This window comes from Typopeltis vanoorti, chromosome 10, assembly GCF_054136105.1.
Source record: "Typopeltis vanoorti isolate ZY-2024b chromosome 10, IOZ_Tvanoo_1.0, whole genome shotgun sequence".
Lineage (NCBI taxonomy): Eukaryota > Metazoa > Arthropoda > Arachnida > Uropygi > Thelyphonidae > Typopeltis > Typopeltis vanoorti.
This window is the reverse complement of record NC_143558.1, coordinates 122356913-122381184: the sequence shown is the minus strand read 5'-3', so window position 1 is coordinate 122381184 and position 24272 is coordinate 122356913. Positions and strand designations below refer to the sequence as shown.

The following is a 24272-nucleotide window of genomic DNA, read 5'->3' as shown; positions in this document are numbered from 1 at the left end:
ACATCACTGAATTTGTTAAAAATTATAGCAGCTGTGCCAATTTGTTTATCTTTTTAAATAGGCTGTTTTTATACCAAGTTTAAGTAGATTTACGAGAGTTCAATCCAACTGGTGCAATGACTTAACTCTCAAGGAAGTAATTTCATGTCAAATACTTTACACTATTTCTTTAACATAAATATCAATTTCTTATTGGGCACCTTGCAAGTGCCATTTATAGATGGATATGAAACTACAACTAATGAAATACTAACATAGAGAAGCAGCTGTAAAAATATTCATAATTGAAATTATGGCTATTTTTACGCGTTTCATCTTTGGCTCAAAAAAAATTTTTAAAAAATTTTTTATTTCCTAAATATTTATCTTTGTACATCTAACAAGGGGTGTGAAGGGGTGGTGAAGCGCAATATATAGCCTCTCCCACTCAAATGCCAACCTCACCTTCTCGTAGTCCACCCTGTTCTAAAGTACAAACGAGGCACTGGCGACCGGGTATGGGCGGTATAACTCTAACACCCTAACAGAGCAAGTGCTGTTAGAACTGCCTGTCCAGAGGCATTACATAGCAATCACTGGACTTACCTAGCAAAAGGCTAGTAACCTGTCCTAGGGAAATTTAATATACTTTCAAGTCTCAGCCAAAGAAAAATCAGATGGACTAACAGGGAAATGACTATGATTCAGGAAAAGGTGAATGAAACTTGAAGAGGGAACATATAACGAAAATCACAACTTGGAATGTAAGGAGCATTGCACACAAAGAAGAGGAACTTAATGAACAAACTAAACCAAGCCAGTGTAAAGATATGTACTGTAACAGAAACAGAAATGTACCAAAGAAACAAATAACTACATACCAATCTATAGTAAAAAAAAAAAAGAAGAAGATTAAAAGGTATAATGATATACAAATCTGTGAAGAACAATATTGTATATTATAAGTATTGGAGTGAAAGACTTATAGAAATTAGACTCAAAACATTAATCACATAACATAACAATAATTGAGGCATACATACTAGAAGAGGGGAAAGAAGAAGATAGTAAAACCTTTTACAAAGAACTGCAGAAAGTCATAAATAAAAACAGACTATTTACTACTAGCATTTCCTGTTTTTCCTATTCTGGCATTTAAATGCCAGAATAGGAAAAACAGGAAATACAAAACAAAGACAGGGAGATTTTCTGAAGATAAATGTAATCAAAATGGACACAAACTGTGATATTTTGTAATTTATGATAATATGAGAATAATGAACTCTGTATTTAAACATAACGAAAAACATAAATATGCATGGTCAGCCAGAGGATGTAAGTCAGTTATTGACTACATTATTGCGAATTTTAAACTAACCGAGATAATTCTAGATGTAAGAGTATATCAAGGCTTTGAATTAAACTCTGATTATTTTATGTTGTTGACAATATTCGATTTAAACCAAAATGGCTAAAAATAAATACAGTAGAAAATAACTATCAACTGAGTGACAAAATTTCTTATTTATTACAAGATCCCTGTACTAGGCAATAATATCAGAAATGCACTGATTTAAAAACAGAAACCATTCATGAATCAAATAACATAGAAGAGGAATGTGAAAATCTGAAAGAAATCCTGAAAAAAGCAGAAACAGAAAGCTTAGGAATTAAGAGTAATGGAATAGAAAAAGAGATCCATGAAACTGGGAACAAAGAATTAGAAAAGATAGTTACCAGAAATAACTCAATTCCAAGACCAAGAAGCAAAAATACAGTACAAAAGAAACAGCATAATTGCAAAATGAGTAATAAGGAAAACACACACACACACACACACACACACACACACACACACACACACACACACACACACACACACACACACACACACACACACACACACACACAGAGAGAGAGAGAGAGAGAATGATTTTGTAACTGAAATAGAAAAGGATAACTAAGTTACACCTCTAAAATAATAAAATACATGAACAAAGAAATAAAAGAGGTAAAAATACAAACAAATGAATTTAGAAAAATGGGTAACTTTCAAAATCTCTGGACTGTTGATAAAAAACATGTAAAATTTTATACAATAAAGAATGATCTAACAGAAAATATGCTGTTAGAACTAAAAAGTACAATACAATGAAAAATAGGAAAACACTAGGAGAAGACAATATAAATATAAAACTGTACAAAAATGCAGGTGGAAATTTTAATGAAAGACTTCTGAAATTCTTTAACTTACTACTAGTAAACTACTAGAAGAACGGAATGGATTCCAAAAAGGTCAATCTTGCATAGACTCAATTTTTACTCTAAAATTGTTAATTGAAAAGGGAATTTCAAAAAGATGCTCACATGGCACTGATTATGAAAAAGCCTCTGATAAAATTAATAGGTAAGCATTATTTAAAATATTAACCGATCTAAATATACCTAACCAGCTCTTACAGTCTATTCAAGAAATATACACAGGAATAAAATAGCAGTCAAATTATAACAAATATCAGAATAGAGAGACATATCAAGAGGAGTATGGCAAGGATGTTTGATTTCTTCTTTTTAATATATGTATAAATAAAATTATAACAATTTGGAAACAACATAACCCATTTGATATAAAAATCAACTCACAAATAAAAATAGATACACTATTATTTGCAGATGATCAAATTAGCTACTTCAAAAGATGATATAGAGAGATCAGTAAAATCATTAAATGAAATTTCAGAAGAATATAATATGTGTATATCAGAACTAAAGACAAAAATAATGGCTTTCTAAGGAGAAAACCCACTAAGAAGTAAAATAGTGATAGATAATAGATAATAAACAGCGACTATAAGCACCTCTGTAGCACAACTGGAAGAATGATGGTACATGGTGCCCTTCAATTGGAAAAGGCCTAAGTTCGAATATCGTCATGACGAGAGAATTTTTTATATGGTTTTTTTCTCCTCAATACAGACAAATTGGCCTTGAGAACACATGCAATTTACCAACAAAAAATGCTAGTGGTGGTGGTGGGCAGTAGATGGCATTGCTGTAGATGAGGATGGTAGTGGTAGTTCACTGTAGTTGGTGGATTAAGTGGTGGAAACAGAGAGTTGTGGGGTGTGTTCTTCCCTCAAATACAGTCCACACATCCACAAGCTGCATTCTCTTCTCCACATAGCTCTGCTATGATTCTTGGTCTCCATCTCAACTCATCAATGTTATACCTTTAGAAGCAAAGTGATAATCCTTCCCACTATACTGTTATCTTTTACTCTCCTCAATAACCTCCTAATACTCACTCTTACATTCGCCTTTTGTCCACGTAAATCATTTGTTCTCAGGACCACAACTAACCTCTTGCTCATTTCTTCCTAATATCCAGGGCATTAATTATCATGTTCATTCTCCCTCCTGGAAAGCAGACCTTATGAACTCTCTTATTAACCAATGCTCTAACAAGGGAATCTCCATACACTGCTATTCTAGAATCATTCATCACCTCTTTTTTCTTTTATTCTGTTGTTTTGCACTCTTTCATTTGTTTCCACTAAACATCTAATATCACTCTGCATATTCCTGATTTCACTTTTTTTAAAAATTTATTTTGAACAACTCTTTTTTTTTTCAAATCTTGCAATCTGTCAATTCACGTTCTGTCATGCCCGTAGTCTCACTATCTCTTGTTTTTCTGTACCTTTCTTCTGTATCTTCATTCCTACTCCCTTTTGCTTCTTCATTCTTGTGTTCTTTCACTCCCTCAGTCTCACTAACTTCTGTTCTGTTTATGCTTATGTTTCTTTCATTTATGCTAACTTTCATTCCTTCAGTGTGTTTTGTGATAACTTGAGATAACAGTGATAACTTGTAGTCTAACAAAATATCACACTTTCTACAAGTTCATGTCTTCTCTTGTTTCGTGTTCAATCTCTCCCCAAACACATCTTTCACGTTTTGCCACACATACATGTTGCAATCACAAAATCGAACCATTTTCGAAAAGTCTACATCATCAACTACATTTTATCTTGAAAGTTTATTTTTCACTTGGTTAGAGTATAATAAATTTAGTTTAATCCATTTATCCAAGTGTGAGCAAACAAAGTTTGCGCCTGAAAGTATCTTCAGGACTAGGGCAAGGTGATACAACACCAGGGCAACTCGTTGCAAAGGTGTAGCAAGCTACCAACACTCCTGTCTCAGTATCTCCCTTAATGCAAAACACATCTCCTTGTGGATATGTCTAATGTTATGCATTAAGGGAAGGGCCACTACCCAGACTAGTTTCGACCTTTATTGAGGTCTCTTCAGTGGGAGCCAGGCCCAAGCTGAGATACCAGGCAGAAGCATTCGTAGGTCATCTCTACCTATCACCTTGCCCTAGTCCTGAAGATACTTTCAGGCGCAAACTTTGTTTGCTCACACTTGGATAAATGGATTAAACTAAATTTATTATACTCTAACCAAGTGAAAAATAAACTTTCAACATCTTTCTCTAAATCCAGAGTAATTTATTAAAAAAGGGTGGCACACCATTTGGCAACTCCTATAGGTAGAGATGACCTACGAATGCTTCTGCCTGGTATCTCAGCTTGGGCCTGGCTCCCACTGAAGAGACCTCAATAAAGGTCGAAACTAGTCTGGGTAGTGGCCCTTCCCTTAATGCATAACATTAGACATATCCACAAGGAGATGTGTTTTGCATTAAGGGAGATACTGAGACAGGAGTGTTGGTAGCTTGCTACACCTTTGCAACGAGTTGCCCTGGTGTTGTATCACCTTGCCCTAGTCCTGAAGATACTTTCAGGCGCAAACTTTGTTTGCTCACACTTGGATAAATGGATTAAACTAAATTTATTATACATTTTATCTTCTCATCATATGGCAAGCAGACCTCGTGCATATCACCATTTTGTTCCATTCAAGGCAAAGAGTCAGATATTTCAATAAAAAAATTTAAATAATACATCCACAAAGCCAACAATCACAAAGGTACACTAAACTATCAAAATTAAACAACATTAAGATGTTGTTTAATTTTGATAGTATTACACAAAAGTATTACACAAAATCGCACTTATCTTTTCCAGAGCCCTTTACCAATGAGCATTTCCAAATACTTTCCTGATTTTCATGCCTATAGCAATATTTTACTAAATGCACTAATATAAGGTTGCATCTCCCATTTTACCTGTAAAATAAAATATTTGTGGAGATACATATTAAGAATAGTGTTTTATTCCAAATCTTTCATTAACTATGTATTCTGTTTTGTCAAGAATAATTTAATTTTGTAAATTATACTTGACAAGAAATGATGTTCTTGTTCAGTCATTTACCCAAGTGTTTGCTTTGTCAAGAACCTAATTTCTTGTAAATTAAGTAAAAAATATTTTATTTAGCAGTACACACACACACACACACACACAGAAATTTTCCAGAAAGGGCGGCAAAAATATTGAGTTATAAAAAGATTACTTACTGTTATATGTTACTCACATGCCACATAAAAGTGGACAAAATGGACATCCACAAAGCAAACAGCCTATGTGGTGTGTACGTGCATCTTCCTTACTACTGAACATAAATGTGCTGGATATTTGTATTTTTATAATTATTATTATGCAACACCCCCAAGCAGTCCAAAGACTCATCAAGGGAGGGTACCCACAACTCTCCGTCTCCACCACCAAATGCATCATCTGCACCAATGCCATCTACTGCCCACCACTAGTATTTTCCCGTACAGTCACATCCATGTCCATGGCGGGATTCGAACCCGCAGCCTTTTGGCTGGAGAGCAGATACACTAACCACTCAGCCAACCATTCATACATCTTCATAATTTTTAGTTTGTGTAAGCTGAGATAGAGTACATTCATGATTTTAAAAAAAAGCAACAGAAGAGGTTAAAACTGGCATCTGGTTCTCTTTGGACTTGTAAGATAGGGATCAGATCCATCCTCCAATTGCTTTGTTCTTCTTCATATTGATGTTAAAAATGTTATGAAATATCAAAGTGAACACATCAAAAACATCAAATTTGTAAACACATCAAACTTAATCTACGGATGAAAAGTATCTGGTACATAGCCGATCTCATATGGAGGTAGCAGGGTTTTTTCTCCCAGAAACTCGGGTTTTTCATCCCGCATACAGACAAAAAAATGCTAGCTGTGGTGGTGGGCAGTAGATGGCGCTGAAGGAGATGATTGGTAGTAGAGGTTCGGTGTGGTGGTGGAGACGGAGAGTTGTACAATAGGTGTCCTCCCGCGATGAGTCTTCGGACTCCTTGGAGGTGTCACGAATATTAATAATAATATCTCATAATTATCTTTGAAACATTCTGTACCAGGTACATAATATGTCCTGTTGCATATTCAGAGTTTTCAAAGTTGATTTTTGTGACATGTGTCTTTACCACAAGTCCCTTTTGCTATGTCCACACACACACACACACATCATTTTAAACATGATGCTTTTGTAATGTAATACATTTTCATGATAAAAATTTTCTGATAAACAGCTGTAAAGACATTTTTAACATCAACATGAAGGTGAACAAAGCAACTAGAGGATGGATCCTAATACTTGTTTTAGAATTCCAAAGGGATACAGATGCCAGTTTTAATTTATCAGGAGCTTTATGAAGAGACGAAAGAAGCCACTGTTCAACTATCCCTTGATAGTTTCATACAGAAGTTGGAACAGACAAATCATAACAAAACTGTATTTTCTCATATTGTTTATGCTGTATTATATTATATTACTTTGCATTAATAATTACATATTGAAATCCAATTTGTGGGCATATCTTATGAATGAAGCTAACAGAAATGACCCATAAAACATGCTAATGTACAACTGCATGCATATACTATAAACATTTAAGAAATAGGGTGTGATTAATAGCTGAGAGGTTAAGTCTAACTTACATAAAATTCCATTTATGTCAAGTTTAAGGAACGTAACTCTAATGTAAGCACAGGAACTGTCTGTGTGTGTGAGTATTCATTTTATTTTTTTTTTAAACTGCTATATATTTTGTCCTGTTCTCTCAACTGTACATGAAATAGGCATAGACAAAACTGTCATTATTAACATCAAACTCCATGGAGTCAACAGATGCAGCTCAGGAGGTTTTCACTCTCATACAAAAAATGTCACCAAACTGTGCCTTAGACCCACTCACAGGCAATGCATTGTACTTGCTAACCATTACCATTGGTGATATTGCAGGAATGAAGGAACCAATAGCTTATATGGGAATTAAGATGAATGAAATGGAGGTGAATAGCATATTACAAAACCTTAATGTGAATACATTTGTGGGATTGGATGGTATACCAGCTCAGGTCTTACGTGAAGTGGCTAAAGAATTGTCAGTGCCCTTGACCATTTTGTTTAATTTGAGTCTCAGGTCTGGGTTAGTCCCGAGGGGATGGAAAGAGAGGAAAATAGTTCCACTGCATAAAGGAGGTTCCAAGACTGCTGTTGCAAATTATCGACCGATCAGCATATCAGGAGTCGTTGTCAAGGTTTTGGAGAAAGTAGTCAAGAGAAAAATAAAAGAATGGATAGATGAAAATGGGATACTGTATGGGGGGACAGCATGGTTTTGTGAAGGGTAGATCATGCTTCACTAACTTGCTTATGTTTTATTACACACTACGGTGAACTGGATAAGGGTAATGTGTATACAGTGATACTGCCTGGACCTTGCTAAGGCCTTTGACAGGATACCACATGGAATTCTAATCAGTCAACTGCAGCATATGGGGATGGATATAGGGTTGATGAAATGCATAGGAGGGTGGTTGATGGAGACATATCAGAGAGTAGTTTATTCAAGGGGAAAGTCCAAAAGATGAATTAATTAACGATATAGGAAAGGATCTGAGAGGAACTGTTCATTTGTTTGCTGATGATGCCAAGTTGAGTAGAGCAATAGTGAATGCACATGATGTCAGAATTTTGCAGGATGATTTGGATAGATTGGAGGACTGGGTTAAGGAGAATAGATGTCAATTTAATGTGGTAAAGTGTAAGGTTATGCATTTTGGGATGAAAAGATTAGCAGCAGTATACCACATTGGTGGAACTGTACTCCAGGAGATCGACAAGGTCAGGGATTTGGGAGTGTTAGTGGATGGGGAGTTGAAGTTTAGGGGCACATTGCAAAAGTGGATAAATCAGCTCATCGAATCACTTGGTTACTGAAGAATACTTTGACGAGCAGAGACAAGGAAGTTATTGTTCCTCTGTATCGAGCCTTGATAAGACCCCCATCTTGACTACTGTGCCCAGATCTGGGCACCAGGGTTTCTTCTTGATGGGGAGGAGGAGGTGGAGAGGATCGAGAGACGAGTGACCAAGATGATAGCAGGTCTAAGGAATGAACTTATGAGAACAGGTTGAAGATTTGTGGGATGCAGAAATTGGTTGATAGGTGGAAAAGGGGTGATATGATTGAGACATTCAAATTACTGAAGGGTTTCTATAAGATTAATTCAGAGGATATTTTTCAGAACAGGACTGGTGGTGGGAGGGCTAGGGGCCATCCATGGAAACTGGGCAAGAGTGTAGTTAGCAAGGGTGGTAGAACTAGGTATTTTACTTGGAGAGTGGTGAATGAGTGGAATAAGTTGCCAGAGTCTCTTGTGGGTGCCATCACTGTGAATGAGTTCAAGGCAAAGTATGATAGATACTGTGTGGATGTTGAATAGTTGTTCTTGACATGATGTTTAGAGCCTCCCTCGATGAGTCTAAGGACTCCTTGGAGTTGCCCGTAGTAATAATAATAATAATAATAATAATTGCTATGCAAATAAACTTCATCTTATTCCCATGCTCATTCCCCTTATGTAGAATCTAGGAATGGTCCTGTTCTGTCTGTCTCCCTCTACTCTACATACGAAAATTCTCATCTGCAATAATCTGGTAATAACCCCTCACCACCTCATATGCCCCACTCATATTCCGTCTCCTTCAGTTCACAAGGGTGTGCAAATTTGCTCTCTTAATCCGTTTTCATATCCCAGATTCCAAAGATGACACCAATTCAGTGAAACTTCTCTGGACTCTAAGATATCCTCATCCCATTAAAAACCAGATGAGCAGACCAGTGCATGTTAGAGTCGTCATTACTGTATAATCCACTGTGATGATTCTGGAATCATCATAATGGATTATGCATATATTTTAGCAATGTGATTCCTAAACTTCAAGTCTCTGGCCCACCTGGCACTCAGAAATCTCTCATTCCCACCTTATTCAAAATTTATTCATTAATTGTTCATGCTGCATCCCATCTTGCATACGAAATTTCAATACCTTACACTCTGCCACACTGAAATTGCAACACCACTCATCAGCCCACTTTTATGCCCATTCAGATCCTCCTGTAAGGCCATATCTGTGCTACTCCCCCAAAGGTTGGTCGATTGGTAGAGCCTCTGCTACTAATGGCTCACGCAAAAAGTTAAGCAAGTTTGGGCACGGTTAGTAGTTGGAAGGTGGCCAGTCGTTCAGTGCTGGTGGCACACTCTCCCTCGATGAGTCTTTGGACTCCCTGGAGGTGTCACATAATAATAACTTTGCAATATCTGTATGTATGGCATAAGGGTAACCATTTAAAGAACTTTCTTTAAATGGTTACCCTAAAAGACTCTATAACAAGATTCTATTTACTGATATACCACATCGACAACGTGATGACGTCCAATACATCAGTACAATTACAATTCCTTTTGTCAACAACCTTTCCAAAAAATTAGCTAACCTTTTAAAACCATACAAGATCAGAGTGGCATTCAAACCAATCAATACTATTCGGAAATTTTTAAGATCACCGAAAGATCCTCACCCATTCTACAAATACTCTGGAGTATATAATATTCCTTGCTCATGTGGTATTAGTTACGTAGGTCAGACATCTAGAAGCTTCGAAACGAGAAAGAAAGAACACATAGGATATGTCAGAAATAACAGACAAGACATTTCAGGCCTTTCATGCCACTTTGCCTCTACTAACCATCACATTGAGTGGGATAAGAGCCTTATGCCATACATAGAAGATAACTGCCATTCAAGAACCTTTAAAGAAGCAGCTACAGTCGTCCGTAAAACTGAAAACCTAAACAAGAATCAAGGTCTAATTTTACCAGAAATTTGGAAAACTTTTATCAGATCATTAAATATCAAAGAAATGAACTTTCATAACAATTACGTCATGAGTCATCATGAATAAATCACGTTAACGAGACACGCACATTGTCACGCACAATACCAATTTTTTGTATGATTTAGAACCATCGGTTATAACCTAGTCTGTAACCTTCATTTTGTGCTTACTGATATGTATTCCCTGAGGATGCCAATAGAAACAGATTGGCGAAACATGTAGGAGGATAAAAATAAAGCTACTTGATAAAGATTTTATAAAAAAGTGTAATAGTCTTATGAATAATTGTGAAGAAAAAATTCAACACAGTGTGAAGTTGAAATTAAACAGGCTAGTATATCTGATAGGATGCTCGCTGGGGAATGTAGAGAATACCGATTGTGAAATGTTTAGGCAAATTGGTTCTGTATGTAAAAATAAGGTGAAACTGTTGGGAGACTTTAATTATAGGAATATAGAATGGAAGGAGGAGATGGTCTATGGAAACAAGGAGAATAGGAGGGAGGAGAAATGGAAGGAGGAGATGGTCTATGGAAACAAGGAGAATAGGTTTGTTGAATTTCTGAGGGATAAATATCTTAAACAGCATGTGACTGAAGCAACCAGAGGCTTTAACCTTTTGGATTTTGCGATAACTTCACAAAATGCAGTTGTTAATGAGGTATTGGCACTGCTGCCAGTTGGTGAGAATAATCATAAGGTACTTGTTTGGGAAGTGGTGAAACAAGAAAAGGTTACTGGAAAAAATGGATATATGAGGAAGTATAAGGTAGGTGATCATGGCAAACTTTGTAGTCAATTAGCATCAATACATTGGGTAGATGAGCTGTGCACAAAAGATGTTGACAGTGCATGGAAATTCATAAGACAGTATCTGACACAAGCAATGTATAATTGCATACCAAGGGTTAGGCAAATAAATAGAACTGGAGTGAAATGGATGAACAGTGAAACCAAGCAAGCTGCTGTGTTGAAAAAAGAAAATGCTATGGAGAAGGTACAAGGCAGTTGGTAGCAATTGGATCCACAAAGAGTATAAAGTGCAGGCTAGCAAAGTGACAAGTATGGTAAAGAAACAAAAGGTGCAGTATGAGAGGGGACTGGTTGGTAAGGCCAAGGTCAATTCTTCCTCTGTATGGCAAGCAAGAGAAAGAATAATTATGGAAGGTTGACACTGGTCGATAGTCATGGCTGCAGAATAACAGATGCAAAGCATACAGTGGAATTATTGAATGAGCATTTTATCATGTATATCATACTGGTGTAAATGATGCGGTGCAATATATATATGAGAGGCAAGTATTAGGAGAATTGGAAGTGAAAGAATGAGAGGTGTATGTTTTGATTGGGTTAGGTATTAATAACTGCTGTTTGTAGTCAAGGTGTTGAAGAGATTGGTTAAGCATAGAATAGAAACTGGGTTGATGGACATAGTATTCTTTATGATGGTCAGCATGGATTTATAAAGGGTAGATCATGTTTAGTAATTTCCTTGCATTTTATAATAAGGTGACTAGGTCTTAGATAAAGGAGAATCATATATAAAATGATATTCTTGGACTTTGCAAAAGCATTTGTTAGATTACCATGATAAGTTGATGTATAAGCTACAGAGAATGGGAATATATAGTATATTGGTTAGATGGAAAAGTGTCTCAAAAAAGGAGGGTAACCAGTGGCATGCCCCAAGGTTTCTGTTCTTGCATCCCTGCTTTTTAACTTGCTCGTAAATGATATTATGTGGATTAACTGGGATCTTCATTTGTTTGCTAATGATGCGAACTTAGGAAGAATTATAAGTATCACTGATGCAGGGGCGAATGCTGGTCTTGAAATTCATGCTTGCTCTTGTTATCATTCAGGGAGTGAGAGGTGTGATTGAAGTCTGATTAGCGAATTAATGAATTACTGACCATTTAAAACTATATATTTAGAAATTTATGTACATTTAATCATACAAATACAACATTTATTTTACAAATGATATTCTATCTTTTTCAATTTAGCTACTTGAATGCAAATTCTACCTTACGGTTCTTCTTTATGAACTGGTCAATAACATTGTCATAAAAAGTTGGTTGTAACTTAATTTTTCCAAGCAACACGCAAACTTGTAAAGGCTGGCTGAAGTTCACTGGCTAGAGCTACTTTGACTGCGTATGGCCTTGTGTTTATGACGACGTGAAGGGAATGGAAATGGCTATGCGCGCATGAAATCACAGTGCTGTGATTTCATGCGCGCATAGCAAGGACCTGGAAGCTTCTACATCAGAGCAAGCCAAAGTAGCTTTGACTAAACGAGCAAGCATCGGCCTTTGATACACAATGCAAAGCTCAATTATTGCTGCCCAAGCTTAAGACATCTTCTGTCTACAAAAATAAAAGCCTAAATGGAATCCTTATAAATGCATGCATTTATTAACAAATAAATATTACTTCTTTCTCAATTAATGAGCTTGCGCAGCGAGCATGGAGAATTTGCCCCTGCACTGATGATGTTAAGTCCCTTCAGGAAGATCTGAATAGACATTTGACTTAGACAAAGGAGTGGTGTTGTAGTTTTTCTATTAGTAAGTGCAAGGTGTTGCATTTTGGAGTGCAGAAATATGAGGCCATGTACTACATTGATGATATAAGTTGAAGAAATTGTACCACATGAATGCAGCAGAAATTTCTCATAGAGTGCAGAGAAAAGGAGACAGAAGAATGAGCAGACATTCCTGAAAGTTGTAGGAGAAGGGTGTAAGTTACTGAGAAGTTTTTTGCTTGGAGAATAGCAACTGAATGGCATGAAGTTTTTGAGAGTGAAGTGAACGCAGTGAGCTTAAAGTGTGATTTGATGAGTATTGTTTGTTAACTGAGTATCTTCCATAACCGGTATTTGATTCTATCGAGGGCTGGTAATGATAACAACTAAGCAAGGAAGGCAAATGTTATAAATGTTTTACTTTTCTTTTATTAGACATTTTCAAAGAATAATACTAGTATAATATACGATGTTATTTTAAATGATTGATAAACTTTTCTGATTTACAGGATGAATTAGATCTAACAGCAGCAAAACAAGAGATTATGTTTAATCTTCCTCTTGAAAAGAAATGGCAACTTTACCTCAGCAAAAAAATGGTAAGTATCATAAATGCATTCTGAACAAATCTTATAGCTGAACTATCAAAACCTGCTAATAAGAAAAACATTTTGAACATGCTAAAATTCTTCTTAGGATTCAAATGATCACAATATTCATTTGGAAATCTGCTTTATCATCTCTGACTATCATACCAAGAATCATATTTCTTTATTATCAATACATTCAGTATATAATCTGGGAAGGTATTTTACTGTCATAATGAACTCTTCCATATAAAAGATATCTCAATTACTTGAACATGCCACTTCCAGATTCATGATCTTATTCTATTTCTTTCAACAGTTCTCTATATAAATCTATTAAGTCCTCCTTACTAACTTCTGTATCATATCACATCTATTCATTATGTGTACTAAACTCTAATGAAAATGCACAAACATCTTAGAGCCTGATATTATATTAATTGCTCATCTATGAACCCTTTCAAGGGATCTTTTTATTAACATATCAATAGTGATAATAATAATAATTATTATTATTATTATCTTAAGACCTGATGGATTCAAAGACTCTTTCCATGATCTGACAATTATTTAATATATTATCTTCAAACTGACTTTTACAATGTGTTTCCCTCAAACTTAAGGTTGTTAGCTCCTTTCAATTATCCCAAGATTGTATATACCTCAAATTGCTTGCATGGCTATTCCACTAAGGGCTGTATTTATTATGACTGAATATCAGAAGACTCTTAAGCTTGGCTCTCCTATAGCTGTTCTGATATCTTATATATGTCAGAATATCTATCATATTGCTAGATAGAAATTTTTGTAGATATTAGATGGTATACAGTTCTGTCCTCTTAAGAGTCGCATTTTAGCCTAGAAATGGATTCTAGATATTGTTTGATCTGGAGAAAAAGAGGATTGCAGTACCATCCTGCCAACATCAAAGAAAGAGACACATGTTGGAGGTAGTATTCACATGTGGATTTGAATAATGATCAACCTCCTTCATATGTTTTATAGAGATACCATAACTACACACAGGTACCAAAATAGAACCTTACACCTTACATGCAACTTTGCAGAGGTGAAATTGACTAAGATTTTTTTTTTTTCCCAAAAGTATCACAAGGCCATTCATAGAGCTCATAGCAAAGGAATATCTTGAAATTGATGATATCCAATGACTAATATGGCCAGCAGGATCAACAGACTTAATTCTTATCAAGCATGTTTGGGACACCCTTGGGTATCAACACTGCACACTGACAGTTGCCTTATGTGACGATGAGCTAAAGTCTTCTCTGGTGGAAGAGCAGAATTTATTGCCACAGAATCTCACAAAAATTCTTATAATGACATAGTCCACTGCTACACAGGTAAACGGGCCAGACGATTATTATCATCTGGCTTGTTTAACTGTTAGAAGGGATCATACATTGTACTGATATTGTGTGATCATATTTTTGAGCATATTGCATTGACTTCTGTAATATCATTTTTTAAAATAATTTTTTACACTCCTATTTAATGTCCCATATACCCATCAACATTTCTGATCATCTTCTCATTTCACTATTATTCTATTGTACATCACCACACCAAATTTTGTTCTGCTTCATTGCAAACTGAAAGAGTTACATTACATTTTATAAATGTTTTGTTAATTTTAGTAAGTAGTTTGAACTTTATTCTTGTCATATTATCATGTGCATTCTGAAGATCTATAAAAACTTCAATACAGATTCTAGTTATATTTCCATAATTTCTCAACTATATCATAAATTAAAAATCTGGTCATGATGAGAACTCTTATTTGACCTAAAGCTTGTTCTTCTGAAGTTTCTCTTACACCATTTTTAGTGTCTTTTCAAACATGCTTGAATAAATCTTGCTTGAAACACTGTGTAGGAAAAATTCCTGTAATTTCATATTCATTTCCCTTTTTATAGATGGGTACTATGAAAGTTCTACTCTGTTCATCCAGAATTCCAACAGGATGACTGGAGAGAGTTCTCACAGTGTCCATTAATAAAAGAAAAGAAGCAAACCGAATATGACAATTTGTGGAATTTTCCTGGAGTGTTTCAGGTAAGACTCAAGCAAGCATATCTGTGAAGAGACAAAGAAATTGTGCAAGAGGAACTTGGAGAGGAAAAAGTGCCTTCAGGCCATATTACAATTTCAGATAAATGGTGTATACAGGACATTTTACAAATTGTCTATCCATCTATCTATATATTCACCCTCAAAAACTAATCCCAACAAGAAAGCCAAACCAAATATGTTAAACAAAGTGCCAGAATTCCTACAGAAAACTAACTTTCACATTCACTTCATCTGTGGCATAAACACCAAATGATGTACTGTATGTAATGATATACATAAGTAATACATATACTTACAGTCATTTAGATCAGAAATTTTACTCTTGACAGAAACCTAAACTGCAGCAAACATTCAAAATTCAAATCAAGAAACTGCAGCTATATCCAGATCCACATTTGAAGTCCAAATTATATGCTTCATGATTCCTTTTGCAATGAGTAGCACCTGTGCTTTTCAGAGAGTTAACACTGCTTAGCAGAAAATCTCTAATTTAGATTACCATCTACCTCAAGGTTTCTTTGTTCCATTAAGTAACATTCATCTGTTGTATTCCATGGTCTTCAAATTCCAAAACCCACTAAAACCTCTAACCTCTTTAACTTCCTGTCTCCATGAAGCTCAGCTTTCTTGAATCCAAAGAGTCATCTTTGTAGGTGACTCAACATCCATAACTCTAACTGGCTCCAGCTTTTTCAACACTACTGACCAAGATGGAATGAGAAATGAAAGTTATTGTTATAAGTAATAACCTAATGCAAATTGCACATCTACCTACCCAAATGCCTGATAACCCACTCCATGCTCAAATAACTCAGATCACAATCTTATGCAAGTCTCCTTTCAAAGAGGATGCCTCTCTCCAACCACATCAAAAACCTCATGTCTTTTGACACACACTACATAAGCATCAAGTGGAATGACTTCCAGAACTTCCACTCTTCTTTCCATAGTCTAAGTATTGCTTCAACTCTTCTGAACCAAACACCTGCCTTGAGCAAATCACAAAAATTATAGTCACTGGCATGAAGTCCTTCATACCCCATTCTCCTCAAAATGCTGATTCACATTTCAAGCCCTGGTTCAACAGAAGATGCACAACAGCAGTTGTAGAAAAAAAAATACAGCTTACTGCAGTATCTAACAGCAACCTAGACTGAAGTATGCAATAAATGCACATCATCATCTGCAAATCCAAATCCTACGCATAAAGGCCAATAACAGGAAACTTTCCTCCTGTCCAAATGAAAGCATTGTCTTCTGATCCCCTGCAAAGGCCACTGATGCAATTTCTGTTGCCTGCACTTCCACCTCTCTCTCTCCTCCAGAGTGCACTATTCTTACGACACCTAAAGCTGACCTTCATCACTCTTTTCTTCCAACTGCTACATATGAAGGTTGTAAGTAAAATAGCAGCAACACTATCAGGAGACATAGTTGGTAACTCAAATGTTACTGCTGACAGATACAGGCACTAGCTGTATGTACTGTACATGCGTACATGGCAACACAGCCCATTCTAACAAGTGTGTGAAGAAGTGGTTAAAGTCAATATCTCAGTGTATAATACTCTAAGGTAAGTTCATAAGATTAAAACAATGATTCTGGATCAAAGTCCAAGTTGAATGAGGTAAAACTGTGAGCGACTGTTATCATGGCCTTAGGGAAGCCTGCGGCAACGGTGCCCTAACATACTGGACTGTTGCAAGTTGGGTCAGTGCATTTCATGTGAGGTGAGATCATCCATGATGATAATCGCCATGCAGGATGACCCACCATTTCAGATGAAGATGTTGAGCTTGTTCAGGGACTCCTCATGGTTGATCTGTGATGGACTGTGTGCCAGCTGGCCCAGAAAACTGGGATAAACCACCAAAGTATTTTGGCACATTCCAAAAGGAGGCTCAGTCTGTGCAAAATTTCAGCTCATTTGGTTCCACATCACTTGACTGAGATGCAAAATGGCAAGGGTACATAGTTGCTGGCCTCCATCTGGCAAAATGCAAAAATGAAGGGGATGCATTCTTGAATAGTATCATAGCCATTGATGAAACTTGGGCAAGGGCTTATGAACCATTCAAGAATGCATCCCCTTCATTTTTGCATTTTTCCAGATGGAGGCCAGCAACTTGCCCTTGCCATTTTTGCATCTCAGTCAAGTGATGTGGAACCGAATGAGCTGAAATTTACCAATTACCAAAAAAACTTTGCCAAAATTCAGCAAAGTTATAGTTATGCTGATAGTCACTCGACATTCAAGGCATTCTTCATCATGATGTTCTCCAAGGGAAACCTGTTAACACACAGTACTATCGATGATTTCTGGAGAACTATTTGCATTCAGCTTTAAGGAGAAAGTGATCAAATTTTTTCACAGGTTCTAAACTGTGTTTGTTGCAAGACAATGTACAGTGCCATATGTTATGTTGCAACTGGTGACTCATTATGATTGATCAGATGACAGAGATGTTGGACAGGCAGCAATGGGAAGTATTGGAACATCCTCAATATTCACCGGTTATGAGTTCTTGCAACTTCAACTTATTCTCCAAAGTGAAAGACCCCCCCCCCCCCTCCCCTTAGAGTTCTGTGGTTTCATGATGTGCAAGAGGTTGCACTATCACTAATATCAATAGGAAAGAATTTGCTGACGATATCTAATGGCTCCACGAATTTGGAAACAGGTGCAGAACATGGAAGGAAATTACAGTGAAGGGATGTAACTGTATAGACTTGATAAATGAACTATTTTACATTTTGCACACATGTTGCTACTCTTTTATTTACAATCCTTGTAGATGACCAACGCAAATCACAATTGCTTCCTTACCAGAAAATGATCACCAAATGCCTCCAGTGGTTTTTGGCCAAAAGATATTGAAGAATACTAAACTTGAACTCTATAAATTTCTGTTCCTAATGGTATCTCTCCATCTCTAGAGCTAACATCTTTCTTGTACTGTCTCAACAAATTATTATCTCTCCCTCAATACTCGTATGGAAGTATATCTAGCCTATTCCTCAAAAAGGAGATAAAAGTTTATCATCAAACTACTGATCAATCAGAATCAACTCAATATTCTTCAAAATAATGGAGAAAGTCAGCGACTGTCAACTCCTCTCTTAGAGGTTCACCAGTTAATCTTTGACCAAGAGTATGGATTCCACCAATCAAGAAGAAACATATTCTGTCACTCTTGACATTTCCAGAACTTCTAGCATCAAGGTCTTCTTGGTAAATTACCATCCTTTGGGCTACATGTAATTGGGTAGCTAGTTTCCTCTCTGATCATTCACTGTGTGTCATTATGAATGGATCCCTCTCTCTCTCTCTCTCTTTGAACTACATCACCAATGCAAGAGCATATCGGGGTTCTGTTCTATCACCTACTCTGATGCCTATATATAAATGACATATTATCAATCACCATTAATACTGCCCAGAGCTTTGCTGATGATAGTTCTATACACATCCTACTTACTTGTCAAACATGGAGTGCTCAAACATCTCAAACTTTAAGATCATCTGTAACCATTACCTTAAACACTGATCTCCATACTATCCTTCAACAGAGTTAAGATAACCAGGCCACCAAAACACAGTCTTGCCTTTTCTTTCACAAAAGGGATATCAGCTCACTTACCCCCACTCTCAGTAATACATAAAATCACACACAGGATCTCTACTTGGACTGATATTTACCTTCAATCTCTCCTAGCATAAACATATCATATCTATAGCTTCCTTAATCTCTTAAAAAACTAGTCATTCTCTTCCACCCAAGGTGTTATTTATCAACTACATAGTTACAAATTCTATACAAATCCCAAATCCACCCATACTTAGAATACTGCTTACATGTTTGGGTTGGTGCACTTAAAGCCTCTCTAAAAATTCTCAATACTGTTCAGAAGAAGGCAATTTGGCTCATAGACGATCCCTCCCTCACAGACCCACTTCAACTTCTATCTCACATACACTCACTGTTTCAGCTGTGCTTTTGTAGAATAATATTAAGTAGGATTTTGATCCCTACTTAATCACTTGTTGACAATGAAATATGTACTTTATTTTAACAAACTTTCATACAGATGAGATATGTACTACTTTTGACAGTTTATAGTACAATAATCAGTCTTGATTCTGAGACCTTCTGAAAACTGTGGCATGAGTTCATTGTTTGGAAGTCAATATTGATATTTTCATTTTCTAGAATATACAGATATCACATAACATGTACTAATATTTGGTTATTGTGTTTATGTTATTAATTATGGCTGGCAGCATTCTTTTGTTGATACTTTTTCTTGTCTTTTGACTTAAACAGTCAGAATAGGAATGCAACGACAATAGTGTTTCTGTGCGACTAGACAGAACAAATTATAGATCCAGTATAAGTCATAATAATATAACTTATGCTTGCAGCAGTTGTGAAAACAATTTTATAATATGAAAAAAATGTTTTTAATTAGTGCATAGTGTGGCCTTTTATTTTAAACTGTATTGCATTTTTTTCAGTTTGGATACGTGTCCTTCAGTAGTGTTACTGGAATTTTTGTTGTTTGTATTGTGTTTTGATACTTGTTTGTTCTTACTGCTTCTGAAAATGGCATCCATAAAGAAATGTACATCAGCAGCACAGAAGCTTCGGTAAGGAATGAAGCTCTGCCTTGAATTCAGTGGATGTGTTGTGAAAATTACAATATGTATACAATGAAAAATGTGAAAGATTTGTTGACTGAATGAATCAAAAGAAGGAAAGCAATCACGTATGTGAAAAGTGTCTTGATAGATTAGAGTGATTAGAAATGGGAGCAAGGGTCAGGACCATAGTAGAAGAGCTTGGGCAAGAGTTAGTGAAAATGAAAAGCAAAATGAAACATCTGGAAGATATTAAACATCTAAAAAAGAGATTGGCTGATGAAAGGTAGAAAGTTAGTATTGTAAAGAAAGGGTCAAAGGATAGTCAGATATCATTGTATGGGGGACTCAATTATTAAAGGAGTGATGACTAATAAAGTGCACAAAACATGATTTCCTGGTGGAACAATGAAAGAAACAAGTGATGCATTGCAGTAAAGGAAAGACAGAACATCAAACTTAGTGGTAATCATGGGCACAAATGACTTAGTTGAGGAAAAAAAGAATGTTGATAGAGATTTGAGAAAGTTGTTGTGGCAGGTAAAGAATAATAGTGTTGGAAAAGTTGTTAGTGTCTTGCCCAGATATGACAATAGTGAATTGAGAAGGAGAGCAGAAATAATGAATATTAAGATGGCTGAGTTGTGTGAGGCAAAGGAGGGGGAGGGTCAATTTGTAAATCTATGGAGTGAATTTCAAAAAAAAGTGAGAATGGTTTAATGTTGATGGATTACATCTAAATGGGCTTAGTGTTGGGCATTTAGAAAGTCTATTGTTTTCTGAGAAGCCAAAGAGTCAAAAAAAGAAAAAGAAAAGTTAATGTAATAAATGATCAGAGTCCATCCTTCTTCACACATAGACTCTGATCATTTACTACATTAACTTTTTACACAGTTAAATGAATTATACGACAGGAAGAAGATGGATATGAGGTTGAAGATGTGGTTGCAGTAGCACAAGGTGATGTAAGGCATAAAGGTGAGGATGAGACAGATAGGAATGGAGAGCTGTGGTATAGCAGCTAGAATACAGAATATTGGTGCTGATAAAATGGCCTCAAAGTCACAGGGAAATGTTATATTTGTACACAAATGTAAGGAGTATTCAAAACAAGAGAGCTGAGTTGGTTGCATTGATTGAGTCAGTATTCCCAAAGATAATTGGAATAAGTGAAATTTGGTTGTCTGAGTAGGATGTGATACTGGGAATAGAAATGGCAGGATATATAATTTTCTGGAAGAATAGGAAGGTGAAAAGAGGAGGGGAAGGGCTGTTAATGATTGCAGTGGAATTACATCCACAAAGCATGGAAATTCATAGTACATGCACAGATTTTGAATCTGATAGGGTGCTGTTATAGGCCAAGGAATGTAGAGAATACTGATTGCGAAATGTTTAGGCAGATTGGCTGGAGATGTAAAAAGAAGGTGATCCTGATAGAAAACTTTAATTACAGGAATATAGAATGGAAGGAGGAGAATGGTCTATGGAAACACCTTGTTTCCATAGACCATCCCTGAGTTTGTTGAATTTCCGAGAGATAAATATCTTAAGCAGTATGTGAATGAAGCAACTAGAGGCTTTAATGTTTTGGATTTGGTGATTCACAAGATGTAATTGTTAATGAGGTGTTGACACTGCCACTGGTTGGTGAGAGTGATTATGAGGCCTGTTTGGGAAGTGGTGAAACAAGAAAAGGTTACTGCCAAAAACGGATATATGTAGAAGAAAGCGAGTGATTATAGGAAACGCTTTAGTCTGTTAGCATCAGAACGTTGGGTAGATAAGCAGAAAAGTTGTTAGCAGTGCAAGGAAACTCACAAGGCAGTCTCTGACACAAGTAATGTATAACTGCATACCAAGGGTTAAGCGAATAAACAGAGTAGGAGGGAAATGAATGAATGAACAGTGAAATCAAGTAAGCTGTGTTGGAAACGAAAACACTATGGAGGAGGTACAAGACAGTTCATGGTTATTGGATCCACAAAGAGAATAAAGTGCAGGCTAGGAAGGTGACAAACATGGTAAACAAAGAAAAGGTGCAGTATGATAAGATATTGGCTTGTTAGGCTAAGGTTAACTGAATTTTCTGCTATATGGAAAGCAAAAAAAAGAATAATTATGGCAGGTTGACACTGGTGGACAGTCCCAACAGACAGAATAGCAATTGCAAAGCATATAGTGGAATTATTGAATGAGCACTTTATCAGCATATATCATACTGGTGTAAATGATGTGGTGCAATATATATATATATAAGGGAGGCAAGTATTAGTCGAATTGGAAGCAAAGAATCAGGTGTATCAGGTGTTGATTGGGTTAGATGTTAATAAGATTGTGGGAATGGATGACATATCAGCATGTATTCTTAAGGAATGTGCACAACTGTTGGCTATGCCCTTGACCTGATTATTTAATGAAAATCTTACTGTGGGTAGGGTTAAGGAGGGGAAAGAAGGCAAAATAGTACCACTCCACAGGCATGGTTCTAGGACAGAAGTTTTCAATTATAGACCAGTCTGTATAATTGCAGTTGTGATCAAGCTGTTCGAGGGATTTTTAAGGAATAGAATACAGGATGGATTAATGGACATAGCATTCTTTATTATTATTATTATTATTATTATTATTATTATTATTATTACCCAAGACCCAATGGAGTCAAAGACTTATCTAGGAGGTCCTTTTATCATACACACACAGCTCATCATACCGTGCTTTAAACACACTCAAATTCTCTGCAGACACCACACTCTTGGGCAAGGCATTCAAATCATTCACAACTCTGCATGGAAAAAACCTGCTTCTCACTCCCATACTCACACCCTCTTTATACAGTTTCCAGGGATGACCTCTGGTTCTCCCCTGATCTTCCACTATTTTCTGTAGAACCTCTCCAGCATTGATCCTATAACAACCCCTTAATAACTTGTAGGTCTCTATCATATCTCCCCTCTTCCTCCTGTCCACCAGACTCTGCAAGTTGATTCTTCTCAATCTTTCCTTATACTTCACATTCCAGAGGTTAGAAACTACCTTAGTCAGTCACCTCTGGCTAAGTTAGTTAGCTACCTCTGGATCCTTTCCAACATCTCTTCATCCATCTGAAAACCAGGTGACCAAATCTGGGCACAATAGTCCATGTGTGGCCTAATCAAAGCCTTATACAATGGAACAAGAATCTCCCTACTTCTACAAGTCAGTGTCTTCTTCATCATTCCTAGAAGCCTTTGTGTTGTCTTCACAATTTTGGCTATGTGTCCCCTAAATTTCAGATCCTTAAAAGAAGAACCTGCTCAATTGAAGAATACTCAAGAAGAAGATCCACTATCACCCCCAGATCTCTTATTTTCTCCACCTCCGACAATATATCCTCACCAAGCATAAATTCTGCATCCCATTTTTGTTTTCTAAATTTTAAAACCTTACATTTTGCAACATTGAACTCACATTCCCAATCACTCAATTTATTCAAGTCTTCTTGTAAGGCCACAACATCTTCTCTACTCTTCATGGTTCATCCCAACTTTGCATCATCTGCAAACAACTGAATATCTCCATCCAAATCTTCACCAATATCATTAAAACAGACCCCTGAGGCACAACTTTGCATAATCTGCAAATAACTGAATATCTCCATCCAAATCTTCACCAATATCATTAAAACAGACCCCTGAGGCACACCACTAGTAACTTTCCTTTTCCTGCATAACTTGCTGATACCTATCAGATAGCCAATCTCCAATCCAATGCACCAATCTAATATCCAACCCCCATTCACTCCAGTTTGACTATCAACTTATCATGTGGTAATCTATCAAAAGCCGTTGCAAAATCATAGTATATTACTGTGTATCCTTCTCCTCTGTCCATGGAAGCAGTCATCTTATTGTAATAAGTAAGTAGATTACTAAAACACGACCTCCCTTTAGCAAATCCATGCTGTCCATCAAAGATAATACCATTGTTGTCAACCCAATTCTGGATCCTAGTTCTCACAAGCTTCTCCAACAACTTAACTACAACACCTGACACACAGATAGGCCTATAGTTTGATGCTTGAGTTCGATCACCTCCTTTATGAAGTGGCACAATCTTGCCCTCCTTCCACTCCTTAGGAACTTGACCCAGTGCAAGACTTGTATTAAAAAAATATGTCAAGCCAGCATCAACTTCATGGTGCATTCCTTCAGAATACATGGTGATATATTATCAAGTCCCACAGCCTTATTTACATCTATTTTGCTCAACTCCCCATAAACC

General features: G+C 36.4%; 1 protein-coding gene across 1 annotated transcript in view; it reads left to right on the top strand.

Moving 5' to 3' along the window:
• LOC150102751 (disheveled-associated activator of morphogenesis 1-like) overlaps positions 1 to 24272 on the top strand; it is a 527894-nt gene that overhangs the window by 117429 nt on the left and 386193 nt on the right. Inside the window, exon 3 of the mRNA XM_090398621.1 lies at positions 13202 to 13291. Coding sequence (XP_090254747.1) covers positions 13202 to 13291 — 90 coding nt within the window. The remainder of the gene's footprint in view (positions 1 to 13201; positions 13292 to 24272) is intronic.